The sequence below is a fragment of the Pleuronectes platessa genome, chromosome 16 (assembly GCF_947347685.1).
Source record: "Pleuronectes platessa chromosome 16, fPlePla1.1, whole genome shotgun sequence".
Classification (NCBI taxonomy): domain Eukaryota; kingdom Metazoa; phylum Chordata; class Actinopteri; order Pleuronectiformes; family Pleuronectidae; genus Pleuronectes; species Pleuronectes platessa.
The window spans coordinates 14,653,714-14,670,152 of record NC_070641.1 but is presented as its reverse complement, the minus strand read 5'-3'; the positions used below and the strand labels follow the sequence as shown (position 1 = coordinate 14,670,152).

The window sequence follows — 16,439 nt, the reverse complement described above, 5'->3', positions numbered from 1 at the left end:
GGAGGTTTATCTAGATGAAACTCTTTGCTACGGCACGATGGTCCACTCCACTGAACTACATAATGAGCTGATTAGCATTTTGGCAAGGGCTTTGCCCATTGATGAGGTGGCACAGGGAAAGTGTCTGACGGCAGAGAACAGGGAGGAGAGGGAAGACAGACAAAGAGACGGACAAAGAGAAGCGGGAAAGACAACAGTGAGAAGTGCAAGAGAGAAAGAGAGAGAGAGAGAGAGAGAGAGAGAGAGAGAGAGAGAGAGAGAGAGAGCGATGGAGACTGCGATCAATGAAATGTGGCCACCATCTGTGTCCGCTGCCAGACATACTTTACTTTTTAATGAAAAAGAGAAGAGATATAAAAGAGAGAAACTCAGCGGCTCTCATCTGTTAAAATAACACAGATGTGGGGGGATAGGAGGAAGAGGGGACATCGAGATTTCCCGAAGCAACTTTACTTGTACTTTCTCGACTGGAAGAAACCAGAAATCAGACAAAGTCCCCATCCAAACCTTTCTAAAGTAGGTGTATGGTTGTCATTGTGAGGCGCAGGAATGAAGGGCCACGTCTCTCTCTCTCTACGTGTCTTCTCTCCTGAGGACTCGGGCACAAACGAGTTGACTTTTCTCTAACACACCCACAGCCGTGATATAATCAGTGGAAGGGAGCAGACTGAAAATGAGAAGGGGGAGATTGATTTTCTTTTTGACTGCTAACCGACTGTACGATATGAGTGCAGAGCCGCAGATGGGCCCAGGTGATCAGTCATACAGCCTCAGACAGATTGTGCAGTAATTCTACAGCTCGGTGTGTCCAACAAGTTCAAATTAATTGTTTTTATTTGGCTGCGCTAAGTCTATTTTACGTCACTTAGCCTTAGATCCACAGTAAAATATCTTACATCCTACAGACCTCCTGACCTTTGCTTGGTGCCTTTTTCTGCAATCATTAAAAAAGAATATCTTCTCTAGATAAGTGTACTAAGTTTAAATTGTAACAAATATTGAAACCTACTGGGGCTTACAGGAATTGAAAAAAAATGTATTTGAATAAATTTGAATATTTTCTCTGTGATGGTGCCATGGGTGGATACAGGGGTGGGGCCAGGGGGACAGAGGAACTAGCTTTAATCTGATTGGCAGCTGAAGTGGACCTTACCTGTCAGCTAGCAACAAGCAACAATAAATATGACAATTGGTTAAGCATTTTAATCTCCTACGACACAAGGTGCTTAAACAGGTGACAATTTTCTAGCTAACAGTACACAGGAAAATTGTTAATTGTGCAACGTACTGAATAAGGAATTGTGCACGGAAGTTGGGTCGTATAATTAGTCCCTGTGTGTAAAGTATGGCACATTTATGGCCCCTAAATTAAGTAAAAAATCTAAAATCCTCCACTGAATATGTTGCAGAAGCTTTTCCTCTTACACCACCATCAGGGCAAACTTTAATGTCCCTTTAACCTTTCACGATGCTTGATCACACCACCTCTCCTCTGCAAATTGGACCGTAATTAGGCCCAGAGTCCAACGTTTGGATATTTTTAGGTGTGATGAGCAAACTTCTTCCCGGACAAACTTCCTGCCGATTTGCAAAAAGAGGATTTCATGTATATACCTGTTCCTGTTCGTCAAAGTGTGCTTCATCTCAGATGGGAACAGAGGCTTAATTATTCACCACATCAGGCAGCCTGAGACGGACAGGAACATGAAACGACTTGTCATTCTTGACTGGAGATTTTCTGGCTTAGTGAACTCACACACCCCGCTCCATACAAAACCAGACTGCCAACTTTGACACCTTAAGACAACACTTCATACATCATCTCCTCATGGCATCCCTGACACACTGGAACAAACTCATAAACAGACAAGTGTGTGTGTGTGTGTGTGTGTATGTAATCTCTGGATAGAGGTTTCCTTCTAGAACCCGAGCAGCAAACTTTTAAAACTCTACCACTCATTCACAAGTGTTGGACAAGTCCAGATTCTAGTTCTTAATTTGATTCCGCGAGGGCCAGCCAGGCTTCCCAGCGAGACCCAGCAGCAGCACAGCAATTACCGTGCAAGCCTCAACCTGTTAGTACAAGATTGTTGCCTCCATCCCCGCAGGCAGTCAGGACTTCCAGCCACCGGTGAAAACAGGGTGAAGTTGCCCTGTCGCCACTTCCTGCCTTATATTTCTACGTTTGAGATTCCTGTTGTTAGAGGACTAAACAAACGAATAACTTGGAAACCGCTCCACAGAGGAGGCGTAGAGGAGCAGGTTGACGCAGAGACGAATAAGCACAGGTATTTGCGTGTGAGTGCACACAGGCACTCCCTCCACTGTCAAGTCAACGGTGAATCACTCATTCAAACCCATCACTAGTCATTTCACCGGAGCTGCTCGGCGGGAAGTCGCTTTGCTATGGAAATATCCACAAGAATGACGAGGACTAAAGTAAACAGCGGTTCGTTTCTCTCTGTGAATCAGGCGACTGCTTCGGTTTGAAGGGCTTCTGAAATGTCGCTCGTCAGACTCCAAAAGAATGAAACTGAAATGATGGATGTGGATAAAAGCATTTGAGCATTTCATCCATTAGTTACAGCAGTGGCACAAACACACACCCTCTGCGTGTCACGTCACCACCACAGCACGCCATGCCAAGCCACACCTTTCTCAGGATTACCGTTCAAAACAGACTGCACACTAATATCCACTAGCATAATGTATCGTATGTAGTTTGAGTGTGTACTTAAAATAAATACATTTACATATATATTTATAGTAAATATTTACTTGAAGTGCAGGAAGATTTAAAAGAAGACATACTATCTAGAAACAAACCAATTTAATGAAGCAACTTTAACTGCTAATGCTTTCACAACTGAAGAGTGAAAAGCAAGATTCAGCTGTGAGTGTTTTATTTTGAAAGGTCAGAGTTTGAGGGGCTTGAACTCGTCCACTTCGGGTTATTGAGTCAGCAATTGTTAGTTGCATATACAAGCTGTGCTTTTATTCATTCTGTTCTAACCCTGATCAAAGCTCCGTGCCGGGAACACACTGGACGGATTGAAATAAATGTGTTCCAATACATCAATTAGTGTAGCTGACTTATTATTTTACTTTTTCATTTGTGTGTGTCTGCGTGCCTGCTTTTTTTGTGTGTGTGTGCGTGCTGTGTGTGTGTTGATGTTGGCAAGGATACAAGAAGCATTTTCAAACCTCCACTATTTGCCTTCCCACTCAGGCCACCGCCTCCACCCCCATCCTAGCTGTTTAGTGTATTCTCTTTACTTTATGAAGAATAAAGTCATTATTTCGCAACCAAGATTAACAAATCTCTAATCCAACCGTCACCCATGTGCACACAAACGCTGCCCCTATGAACGGCTGGAGGATGTGTGCATTGTAGTCCTCTTCAAATTGATACAGTTGTGTGTTAGTATTTATCCTGTTTTCTGGTTTGACACGACTTTGAATGGACAAATCTTTATATATTTATACCGTTGTAAATATCTGAGTATTAATTTGACGTTCGTGCACAAAGAACCCGGGCGAGAGACTCACCTGCATCTCCTTCTCTCCATACTTGGAGGGGTTCTTGCTGCCCTGGCTCTTCCTGCGCAGCTTCTTCAGCTCGGCCTGGCACTTCTCCAGACTCTCCCCTTTGCTCTTGTGCTCCGTCTGGTACTTCTTGAGGGCAGCCTACGTGGGGAGACAGGCACAGCACAAACACACAATTAGGACCACAAATTACAAAAGGTCACGGTGGAAGGAGGTGGGACGTAGATGGGCAAATGCGCAACACCCTCACAACATTAGGGTTTTGTTTTTACACGACTAGCAGTCACTGGTTTCAACTCAGTTCAGCGCAGGAGTGCAAATCCTTTTTTTACTTGTTCATTTGTGTTATAATCACTGCGTATTACTGTTGTGTGGCACTGCAGATGCGAGGACGGTCTGTTTTTTCTAGACTCCCTCTTGGCATTGGGACAGGGCCTTGGCATCTGAGCGCAATCTTATTAATTAAAAATTAAAAAAATTCAAGGTTCCTTTATTTTTGCAGCGACACAGCTCGTGGGTGTGCCTCTTATTGTTAGTGAGTCATGCCTGCAAAGTAAGACAAATAAAAATGATAATAATGCTTTATTTGCAGAACAATCTAAATGACTGGCGTGGTCCTTTTCTATAGCCGGAGTTTATTCATTCACTTTATTCAATTTGCTCATTTCATTATTTATTTATTGAGGGAAAAACAACTTTGTTTCCGGGCTGTACGAGCTCTGTTGCTATAGTAACTGTGTCTGGTGTGACAAAGCTCATGTGGGTTGTTTTTTTTCTGTACGAGGCAGAATTGGCGGAGAGGAGCTCGTGCATGAGGGTTCAACACCCACATTTGCATAGAGTGTAAGACGCTGAGGATGAAGGTAGGAATCCTCCAGGCAGGGTTGTTTTGCTGGCGAAGGAGCAGAGATGAAGTCGGTGCCGGCACCAGAAGACTGAACCGGTGAAACATGCAGCGTTTGGATCTCAGTGGAGACGGGCGGCGTTAAGTCTCACAACAGCTGGATATTTCCATTCCAACGTTATCTACCATTGATGGATCCCTTCATGTCACAAGCTTCTCTGAAATATTGATTCAGCCATATTGACAAAATTCCTGACCAAATGGACTAACCACTGCTTTGCACCGGTGTTGTCTTTGTTTTGCCAATAACAGTGACTGCTTCTCTCACTCCGTCCTTCGTCTTTGAGGTAAATGAGCTGAGCCAATGAGTGTTGCTCTGCAATCACATTTACATTACGACTCGGAGAAAATGAGGCTCCCTGGAGGAAAGTCCCAGCGCAGCTCATAGATCATAGGAACGATTAGAGAAGACACTATTGTGAGGAAAGTTTTTATTGAAGTTTGCAGGGCCTGATCGCCTCATTAAGCTGGAAGGTTCCTGCTAATTTACAAAGCAAAAGCCTGTTTGACGTTAGTTACCAAGCCCTTGTGCCCACGACTATCACTGGAGGCACACGGAGAATATGTTTAAACTTAAATAGGACCAGAGTGGGCGGCAGATGAACCTTAGTACACTTGGAGAATCCCAAAAGGCTGATCTGCCAGAAAAGCTCCTATCATTAATAATCTTTGTTTTAGGTTCATGCCCGAATTCTGACTTCGGTGTAATGACTAGAGAGTGCCGGAGCCATTACGTGAGACGGGAGAGATGAGACACAGAGGGAGAACAGAGAGAAATGCACCACTGGGAACATCACATGCACATGCTGGGGGGATAAAAGGGGCTTTTCTTTGAGTCCTTTTTGAACAGAATCAAAATTTCGGATGTTTAATTCACAAAGTGTGAAGCAAAATGATTGCTATTATCACTGCGGCGGATCTGTCGAAAATTCATTAAAAGTAATGGATGCTAAAACCGCAGGGACGCACCAAGATAGGGATGTGTGGAATGGCTGATGCATCTGGAAGCATGGATCATCTCTCTCATCTTTTGCATATCACTATAGGCACAGAGCCCAAATTTGGCGGATGTGCACAGAGACAAAGTTTACACAGAGATGGTTCTCATCAGAACACTCAGGGGTTTTATAAAGTCTGATTTTATCCATTCGTCTTCTCGGAGACGTTGAGTCCTGTTTTCTGTGTATTGGTAAAAGCAAAGGTGTGTGAGCAGCAGCTCGTAACGTGGTCCTTCCACAATACACTACAATGTATGGCCATATCCTCCCATCCCCCAAAACAACGAGCACAGTGCTGCTCTACACTCAGGCTACAGCCCACTCATTCTAAAGATATCACATGTAGACCAGCACCACAATGCTCTCCCTCACACACACACACACACATTCTCCAGAAGGGGGTTATTATAAATCGGTCTACCCTTGACAGGTGAGTAGACGTGAAATGTTATTTCAAAACATCCTTCCTTTTTTTTCTTTCGCCCTCAGACACATCCTGTAATTGTCTCAGAGACAGACTTTGATCCAGATGTTAACACACAGCTCTTCCTTCCCCTCCGTTTTCAGTCTACACTTAAGAGATTTGAGGCTAGATGACATAAATCATTAAAAACTAGCTAAAAACGCGGAGTGCGCTCATTGGATTGGAGGCTGTCCTCTGGCTTTGGAAAGCAGAGCCAATCAGATACTCACAGTCAGATAACGAGAGTCCAGGTCCACCTTCTTCTCCAGCTCGGAGAGCAGCTCGTTGTGGAAGGATTTCAACTGCATGGGGAGAAAGCACAGGAGCAGCTCAATAACACGCTGATGATAATCATGTCGATGGTGAAAGGAAAAGAAGCTGCACGTTAAGTTATTCACAATAGATCAACAAGCTGTTAAAAACACATTAAGATTATATTTTTAAATAACAGTCCTCGCCTGTGAGGCTCTCTTTCAGCTTGCAGATCACTGTTAGTGAAAACTAGGCTAATAGGATAATAATTACCTATTAGCATCGTACTTTAAACCTGTGATCCCCTGACATTCCTTTTTCATCTGCCAAGGAGGTGACGTTCTTGTCTGCGTTTGTTGTTTAGTCTGCGGGATTTCACAAAATCTACTTGACTGATTTCCAGTTTGTGGAGCGTTGGTGCATGACCCAAGGAGGAAGCCTTTAAAATTAGGGGGGGGGGGGGGGGGGTTATGCACTCTGGTAACTGCCCCTCTACACTGATCAGCATCATTAAAACAAGATACTGCTGTTTAGGTTGTGACCAATCGTTGTAGACTGTTACGCTTAATATGAACTCCTATTCCTAATCTCTGCCGTTTTATTTCTTTCAATTCATTGAATGCAGGTGGTTTATACATAATATTTGTGCATAACGTGTCTAGTTTAACTACATTGATATGATATTGATTGTAGCAGACAGCGTAAAGTGAACGCTAAGCTAAAAGTGCACCGATTTCGTATAACTTAAACAAGCGAATTACCCAGAATGCCACACTGTTCAATTAACTCACTCGACTTACCCAGCCGCCTCCAGGGTTTGCGGTTTGGATTTATATGGGGTCAGCATGTGTACTCGTTCAATTCGAGTTCATGTTGGTTTAATTGTCATGTTTTCCATGCACTGCCCGGAGGATCTCCAGAGATCCCAAATTAAAACATATTATTGCTGTAGTAGCTTGTCGTCCTGTCTTAAGTGTTGTTTAAATATTGCATTACAGGACATTTTTGCATTTCCATGGCATGAGAGGATGAGGCTGTGTTGAACCGCAAAAACTAAAAACCCCTTTGAGCCGAGAATACCAACCATCTCCTCGAGCTGCACTTGGATCTGTCTGTGGACCTCAGCCATCTGGAACAGCACATCCCCTGCACAGAGAGGAAGAGGGAGAGAACACATCAACAACACTCAAACGCACGACCATTTTCTACTGCAGAGGAACAGACAGGAGGAAGGTAGGTGCCGAGAGAGAAGAAGGAACGAGAAAAAGCAAAGAGAAACCCCAGCGTGCAATGCTCATGCAGTATAACACGACACACGTACACGCACAGGACAAGTGACTTGTAACGGGGACAATGAGGAACAAGATGGAAGTTTGGCACGAGATGAAAGCGAGAAAATAAAATGGCAAGTGAGGAAAATTAGGGGCAAACAAGAGAAACGGAAGGAAACTTAAATTCTGTAAGTAATGATGTCTGGTGGAGATCAAACACATCGCCGCTCTTCCTTTGTTTAATCTTAACGTCAGGCAATGTGATTTCTAGAGCCAAAAAAAATACCCCAAAACAAAAACAACTCAAAGTTTAAAGTCTGCACATAACAGGGAGACGACGAGGAAATAACCAAAAGGGAAGAGATAAGGAGGTTCATGCAGCTAGTGAGTGTTTCGTTTTCATATACCTACAGGCTGCCTCTTCTGAATGTGCAGTGCATTGTCAAGAAAAGGAACACAAAGAGCTACATTGAGCGAAGGACACATAAACACAGAGACCTGGTGAAAAGGCAGCATGAGATCCACATGTACAGAAGAATGAGACACAGACATTTCCCTGACCGAAAGATCCAAAGCCCCTTAGATTTGACAACCGCTGACTCCTTACATATAAGTTATTGTGATGGAGTGACAGGGCCACACTGACGAGAATAAAGTCGTGATATCACGAGAATATAAGTATCATTTAATTAGAAAACAGTGATAATGTTACGGGAATAAAATTGTGACTTTAAAGTGAAATAAAGTTTTGATATTACAAGGAAAAAGATTCATAATTAATGGGAATAAAGAAAAAAAGACACTCCAAGCCTGTGTGGTTCTTTCTTTAGAAAAGCCAGTTTCTTTCTCAATCTGTCCTGATATTTACGATAATTTGGGGCTGATGTGCCAAAAGTATTTAGCCATTTATGAACCCTATACTTAAGTATAACTAAACAATATGCTCCACACTATGCTTTTAATGCAGAAGACAGCTTAATCTTCTGATTTTCACACTGTTAAATGACAAATTACAACTATTCTCATGATATTATTATCACAAAATTACGACTTGATTCTAGTAAAATAAGTAGGCTGCCTTTTGCTCATGAAATTATAACTTCATTTTAGAAATGGCCCTAAAACCCAGTTGCAAGTTGTGGCGTATTAGTGACGTATTGATAACGTTGTAATTTTACTGCCATTTTTTAAAAACAGGATTTCGAGCTAACTTAAAACATTTTATGAAATCTGGTAAATGAGTTTGATTAAAAGAAATCAGACCATTGTAAAGACAACACTATTGCGTGAAGGACGTGCACGCTGAAGTGTGCACATCAGATGTTTTTATCCCCACACAGCCACTCTTTTAGCAGCAGACCTGGAAGAGCACATCTCGACCCATCTCCAAACGCTTGCCGAGTGAAATGCGAAGGTTTTTCTCAGAAGTGGTTTCAGAAACAAACTTTACAGCTTTACCAAAGAGCTTTGGAGTGGTCCTCTTCTCAAAAGACAGCGAGTACACAAATGCAAATCGCTGCGGACAAACAACACTGAAGTGAAGGACGGTGAAAAAATTAAAAGGGGGAAGACGAAACATAAATGCAGCAGAGCAAGTTTCAGCTTTCGACTATATGGGAGGGAAATGCAATGTGCACAGTAATTAACCTCCAAGAGGTGGAAAACTATCATTTAAAGATAAAGTGCTTTGATATGTGTAATGTGTTTGGTCCCATTTTACTTCAACCCCCTATTTAGCAATTACAAGGAGTCTATAATCAAGTTAAATCAATAGCTTGTGACACACCATAATGAGGCTGCAAGTGAATATAAAACAGTTGTTTATTAATGTACAGCGTGATGTGTCTGTTTATGCGGCATCTTTCACTTGAGGCCAAATCTGCCTAAAACAACAATGTAGTGCTTCGTAAATAAATTGTTAAATGCCTTACTAGTAATGTAGGCTAAATAGAGAGCTAAAGTAAAGTTAAATATTGATTCCTGAAAAGCAATCACAAAGCAAGGGTTTAAATTAAAATACTAAAATGAAAAGTGAATTGATCATTTTTTGTAAAAAGCCGCATCGACCATCTCGTCTCACGTGTGAGGTGTTTGCGGCAAAATCCAAGACTATGTTGCGAATAGATGTTAAGTTCAATCACCCCCACCGCCTCTTTGACTCCTGTGACAAACTGGCCCTTTGCTCATGGTGTAACCTGGCTACATGATCTTGAGCCTCACAGGAGCAGAGAAGCAGGCCAACGCATCCTGTCAGTTCCCAGCAGGCCGGCTAAGCAGCTTAGAGATACTCATCCCTGATCACAGCCCTTCACGGCTTAGAAACCCTGGCATTCTGCTGGCGGCTTCAACTAGCTGGATCAATTAAATTAAGTGAGCAGCCATCACTATACCCAGCCTGCACACACACACACACACACACACACACACACACACACACACACACACACACACACACACACACACACACACACACACACACACACACACACACACACACACACACACACACACACACACACACACACACACACACACACACACACACACACACACGGACACACACACGGACAGTGGCAGCAGAACAGGGTGTTTGCAAGAGGCCAGAAAGGTAAAGAATAAATGAATCAGCGACAGATCCCATCTTGTCATCCGTGGTTTCATTACAGCACGATGTACAATGCCAAGAAAAAGAAAAAAAAAAAGAAAAGAATTCACACTTTGGAGATGCAAATAGTTACCATGGCAACTTCGATATCATATCACGCACACAACTACGGCGATAGAGAATTGCGCCGCAGCCTTCCCCGGCAAGTTAGCAGCAGAAGGTTCAATCAAGAATCAATAGGAGGCATGATATGGAACATCCGAGCGTGTTGTGCAATGTTATTGTTTCACTGAGGAAATATTTGCCGGGCATGACACAACCTGTGAGACTCGATACAAGAGAGGCTCCGGCCTGGCGAGGACATCCGCATTCCCAGCTGAGAGTGATATGACAGACAGGTCGATAGCACCGGTGACAATCCCCCCCCCCCCGTAGGCGCACACGGAAACACGCAAAACACACAAGCCCACCGCCAGTGAATAAACCCTCAGAGACTTGTCATTATTGTATCAATATTTCCCAGCTCACTTCAGCCGCGCCCGTGTCCCAGGCTGAGAGGAAACAATGAGTTCTTTGTCGGGAGGCGAGCTCAGGTTGATCTGCACCTGCAGCACAGCGACAAGCAGCCACATGCCCGTCGGCTTCAAACCACCGAGTCGGGGGAGGATGCGTGAACGCAGCCCTCTGGTGCATGCGGACAGACCGTCCCCCCCTGAAGTATGACATCAGTTTGTGTAGATGTATCGACTGCTTGTGTAACAGCAGCGATGATACACCCACACAGGTAGAGGAAAGGGAAGAAAAAACACTGAATAACAGAATGTGGGCTATGGAGCAGAAAAAGAAAAAACATGAAGAAAAAAAAAAGTGGAAGTTTGCGATGTTGAAGGGAGAGAACAAGAGAGAGACAAGAGATGGAGGGAGGGAATGGAGGTGGATGTAGATGCACTGAATCACTGGTGAAGGTCAAGCCGGATTCACTACGGGTTGTCATGGAAGCGGGATAATGCTAGGGTCGTTGCCATGGTAGAGAAGCAAAGGGCTGTGTTACAAAATGCTGCTCAGTCATCTCCACCCCTACGATCAGCTGTCATAACATCAGCATCCCCACTTCCCCGGGGAGGAGGAGGGGAGGGGGATCCCACCTGGGGAGTCGAGTACACAGGTATGTGCATGTGTATAAGTGCGCAGTATGTGTGTGTGTGTGTGTGTGTGTGACTGACAAGTACAGGGATGTTAATGGCTTCCTGCATGGCATGCTCAGTCACGGGGGGGAAACAAACAAGGTTGAGAGTGTATCGGGGCAGCGAGATTGTGTGCGACAAGTAGGTAATAGCTGCGAGTCTGAGTTTCAGCGTCCATGTTTACGTGTGAAACAACGACGTGGACGTGATGGCGGTTTACAGCTTCTATAGTACAGCCACCTCTGCTCTGATAAGAAACACACACACAAACATTCTGGAGGAAAAGCTCTTTTCCTGCTTTGCTCATTCACATAACCTCTCAGGGGGAGAAAACTTCTGATATATGACATATTACTCAAATTGAACACTCAGCTATTGCAGCTGTTCAACCCAGTAGCTTAAAATAAGCTTGCCCAGCAATGGTGTCATGCATTTAGGCCATAATGAAGGCTTTCACATGCAGGGGCACTGTGCGCCTGCTGAAGAGGAGTGGACCAATGTTGACATTTATTCCAACAAGGTCCCGGGTACAGGCCGTCATGCTGTGCCTGCCCGATGATGCTGTGCAGCGTGTAGCAAATCTTTAAGCTGCTGTTCCACTATAGCCTCAACCACAGCACATTTTAGAACTGACAAAAAAAAGCTGTATGTCAAATGTTAGTATCTTTCCTTTTACACAGAAATAAAATGTTAATTTCTTATTCACCTAAAATTCATGCCATGAACCTTGAACACAGAAAGTATTACAACGAGCAGTTTACCCATAGTTACATCAAATACTACTGTTCAGTTACCGAAGAGGCTTAGAATAAGAACAGTTAACCAGATATTATATTGTAGTTTTTGACTAAAAAGGATTTAGACAGTGGGTGCAGTGCCTTGGCTGTCTTATTGAGTTATAACATATACGGTATAGAATGATGGACGACATGGCTGCCTGCTCCACTAAGCCGCAGTATTCATAAACCCCGCCTCCTCTATGCAAATAGGTGGAACATGGAGCCAAAACTAAAAAGTACAAGATCACGCAAATATATTCCGCAAAGACGCATTCTGTCATTGTAGGTGGTTCTTGTCTCATCGATGTATGTCCAACTGTCAATTTGCCTAGTAGGTTAATTTAAAATTAGTTAATTGATGATATGATTAACAGCTGAGCCTGACTCATGATTGGTCGAGAGGGAGTACTGACAGGACCTCCCTACCGTGGCTCCATCCCCCCAAACACTACACTGTGCAGGCTGCGGCTTCTAATGTGGATATGAGGATTATTTTGGCTTCAGGTCTGGATGGCATCCATGTTTGTATGTACAATCTAGAGCCTGAGCATAGAGCTTAAGAAAAGCAAACACTAACTAACAGAAACATAAACAATTCAACACTCAAGGCCACGATGTCCTGGGCTGGTTCATTGATTATATTAGTCATTAGAGGCCATGAGATGTAGTCAGACGTTGACCACGAGAATAACAGCAAATCAGTGAAACACAAATTTGTCGTAGCTCACATCGTTTCCCCTGATTGAAGTCAGATTTCATCGCACAGTTGATGCTTCGTAACTCAACCGAATCCTGCAGAAGGATTGCAGCCTCAGGTTATGACTTAAACTCTCCTAAAATGAATACACCTCCTGAGGGAAACTTTGATTGCTGCAGCACAAAACACCCGCTTGATAACATATCACTGTTTGTTTCCTTGACACTGACGGCACAAATGATGAATCACGAGCACTTTGCCTGATTTGACGAGGTCGGGAGGAGCACGGAGGGAGAGGGGAAGGGGAACGGATGTCAGAAAAAGACGATTGAGGAACGATTTTAGAGATGATGGGGTTGTTTTTGTTTTTTGGGCCAAAAAGTACAACATTCAAAGTGAAGAGAGCTGAAAAATAAATTGGGGCAGAGAGAAAGAGCACTATGAAGGTAACAAGTGGAGTGATGGGGAGAGTCCCTGGATAATACAGTAACTACAAGTGATGCCTAAGAAAGGAGACAACTGTGAACCCATACAACAGTTTAAGTTTTAATAATAGAGCGGTTTTCTCCAAAGCTGGATAATAGAGCTCCTTGCACTTGAGTGGAGGCAATAAGGAAAACAGCAAAGTCATGCAGCTACCTGTTGAGGCATGAGATTTAAGGAGGGGTTGAGTGAAAAGTGTGTGTTGTTTGATCCAGCAAGTTAGCCCCTGGGTCTAGATGGTTTTCTAGCATTCTGCAAAGCCCTTAGTCATTTAAATCAGGTCACAAATCATGTAAAACCCAAGGGCTATAAATGACAAATTTACATTCTATGCTCCATTTAAGGGGCATTTTTACCTTTTACAGAAGTTTTAGATGTCACCCAATTCTGTTCAAATATTGCACCTCTTGTCACAACTGTAGAAGTCAGCGAAAACGTTCCTTAATATTTTATGTTATTTCATATTATATAACGTATGCGTGTGTGTGCACAGTCACACAGTCTGCAGACTGTCTCCAGAATCTAGATTTTTAACTCATTTTAAAGTAGGCAGCCTAAAAGGATGTTGCAAATGCAGGATTTAATAAATTGAAAAAAACTTTGTTCCTGCTACTATCATATTCTATGTGAGCATTGGACATATGCAAAACACAGCCCATGCACTATAACGCTCGATATAATTAAATCAGGCCTTTTCAGGTATATCACTGCATGACTAAAGCAGATACTTCAAGAGCTGCACAGTCATCCAAAACCCACACATCTACAAAATCCACATTTGCATGAATCATGAAACCAAACCACCCAAAATGTGGACGTACTGGTTTGATCACATGTTCACATTAGCACAGAGAGGACTGTGGTGCTTTGTGTCGTCGCCCGTCCACATCACCGGTTGGGAATGTAAATAAAGTGTGTGTGTGTGTTTGTGTTGTGGTTTTCTGAGAGAGTCATCTGTGCAGTCCTGTTCACAACACCTCAGCTGTATCTCAGCTCACCTTCAGCACATGTCACAGTCATGAACAAATGAAGGGCAATGCAAGTGTGTGTGTGTGTGTGTGTAGATCGAGAGTGTGGGGGCCACTGGCTTCCCATCATGCAGTGCGTGTCTCAGAAATAGAGCAGGAGAAGGCAGGGACCCCTGGGATGGTGGCACAGAGCTAAGAAAAGAGCTCCTCTGCTCTCATTTAAACAGGGGCAGGTGCTGGAGGAGGAGAGAGGTAGGCCAGACTAAAGACAGAGCGACAGAGAGGGGGAACAGAGCGACAGAGAGGGGGAACACAAAGAGAGAGAGAGAGAAAGATGCATGTATACAGTGTGTGTAAACGTGGGTGCTCAATCAAATACAGAACATCCCAGGTAACACAACCTTGCAGATGGTATTCATTTACCAGCAGCTATTTAACACTTATGTCCTAGATAAATTAACCACATCAGTTTGCCGCCTCATTTTCCCTGTGTGAACCTTTAACTGGGAAGTTCTTTTTTTCTCCTCCCCAGGGGCCCTTCCCCCGGCAGCAACTCTTAGGCAACCCATCGCTTTAGTACAGTTTAATATGGCCTCCTTTTTTTTCTTTTCTCCTAATGCATGTAATTTCCCATAAGAGGCATCTTTGTGCTGAATCATACGTATGTGTTATTAAAATGTGGCAATTAGCAAGGTTGCAGAAGTGGATAAGAGGGGAGAGATATTTGATTTCCTCTGGCTGGGGAGGCTGAACTGTAAACACCTCGCATTCCTGGGGAGGTTTTTTTCTTCTTCTTTTTTTTTTAAGCAGACAACTGAGCCGAACAGTCGAGAAGGAGTTCATCTCATTGTTCAGGAGAGGAAAGCCATGTGGGATTTAACCTACTGTGATGCATTTATGCCGGTGCTCTGTACATGCGTGCGATGTAGGGCCGGTGCTCTGTTTACTTTCACACCTCAAACTGTGAAACACGAGCCATGTAGGACAGAACTGTGGAACACACCCAGCCGAGCACAGAGCGGCTCAACCCTGCTTCTACCTGAGGACACCGAGAGAACAAGCTGATCGTAGCAGTGAGTCGTAACACAGGCCTGCAGCCAGAATCCAATCCTCCCTCTGTGTGGAGGGTATAATAGAAACAACTATTCTGTTGCAGTCGTGCATTACAGTGAACTAGGACAGACGCAATATAAACCGTGGCTCTTATGAACTCAATGTTTTATTGTTTCTGTCCATATTACATGAAAAACATCAGCTATTTTCTTTTCCACTTTCTTTAACATTGGGAGAAAGGGTGTTATCCCAGTAAATAATTCATGGATATTGATTAAATGAAATATATTAAATGAGTGTTTGGAGTTTGGTGCAGAAGTAACTGTAATGTAGCTTTGGAGGAGGGCACCATTAATTCTGTTATACTTGTACATTAAAAGGCCCTGGATGGTATAATGTGTTTTTTTAAATGCCGATCCTGTTGACAGTCAAATTGTAACATACATGAAAGTAAAATGAATTTACACAATTTTTGAGCCAATAATATTTGTAAAAATGGCAACCTTCGCTGATTGGTTATGTTTCTGTCAGACACACTGAAGAGGAAGGAGGAATGATGACATAATTCATGATATTAAGAATTGCAGGAGGAGTTCAAACCCGGGAATTGCCTCCTCGGTAACAGGCTTAGTAAGTAAATAAAGATCACGATGGAGCAGAGCATGGTTGGTAAGAATGGTCATAAATATAACCAGCCCCACAGACTATTTATTTCCTGTAGTAGGGTTTGAAAACCTAATGCCACTGAGGCAATAAGTGCTCACTCCTTCTACTCGAAAAAACGGATAAACGAGGAGGAGGATGGCAGAAACAGAGGGAGAGAAGGGAAAGAGAGGGGGATGAGGAAGGAAGAGCAGGTGTGTGTGTGTATGTATGTTAGTGTGTGCGCATGTGTACGCATGTGTGTGTGTGTGTGTGGGTGGCAAAGTGACAGGCGATGATTAGCCCAACCAGAGGAGGATATGTGGGAGGGAGTGCGTGGGAGTAGTGGGGCTGGCGTGAGAGAGAGCAAGAGAGAAAGAGAGAGAGAGACACAGAGAGAGAGAGAGAGAGAGAGAGAGAGAGAGAGAGAGAGAGAGAGACACACTCTGTCTCTTTAGGCAGAGATATACACAAGTGGATTAAAAGAGCACTCATACTGTATAAACACAGAAAAATAACGGGAGGTTTATGTACAGAAATAACACACAATCGTGCATGTACAACAGCCATGAACACTCGGGTGCACGTATAGTG

At 43.5% G+C, this 16,439-nt stretch overlaps 1 protein-coding gene across 3 annotated transcripts in view; it reads right to left on the bottom strand.

The window, feature by feature from the left end:
* LOC128459281 (brain-specific angiogenesis inhibitor 1-associated protein 2) overlaps positions 1-16,439 on the bottom strand; it is a 51,500-nt gene that overhangs the window by 14,514 nt on the left and 20,547 nt on the right. For all 3 annotated transcript variants that reach the window (XM_053444406.1, XM_053444405.1, XM_053444407.1), the window contains exons 4-6: positions 7,248-7,309; positions 6,142-6,213; positions 3,550-3,687 (exon numbers count right to left, since the gene is read on the bottom strand). In XM_053444406.1, coding sequence (XP_053300381.1) covers positions 3,550-3,687; positions 6,142-6,213; positions 7,248-7,309 — 272 coding nt within the window. The remainder of the gene's footprint in view (positions 1-3,549; positions 3,688-6,141; positions 6,214-7,247; positions 7,310-16,439) is intronic.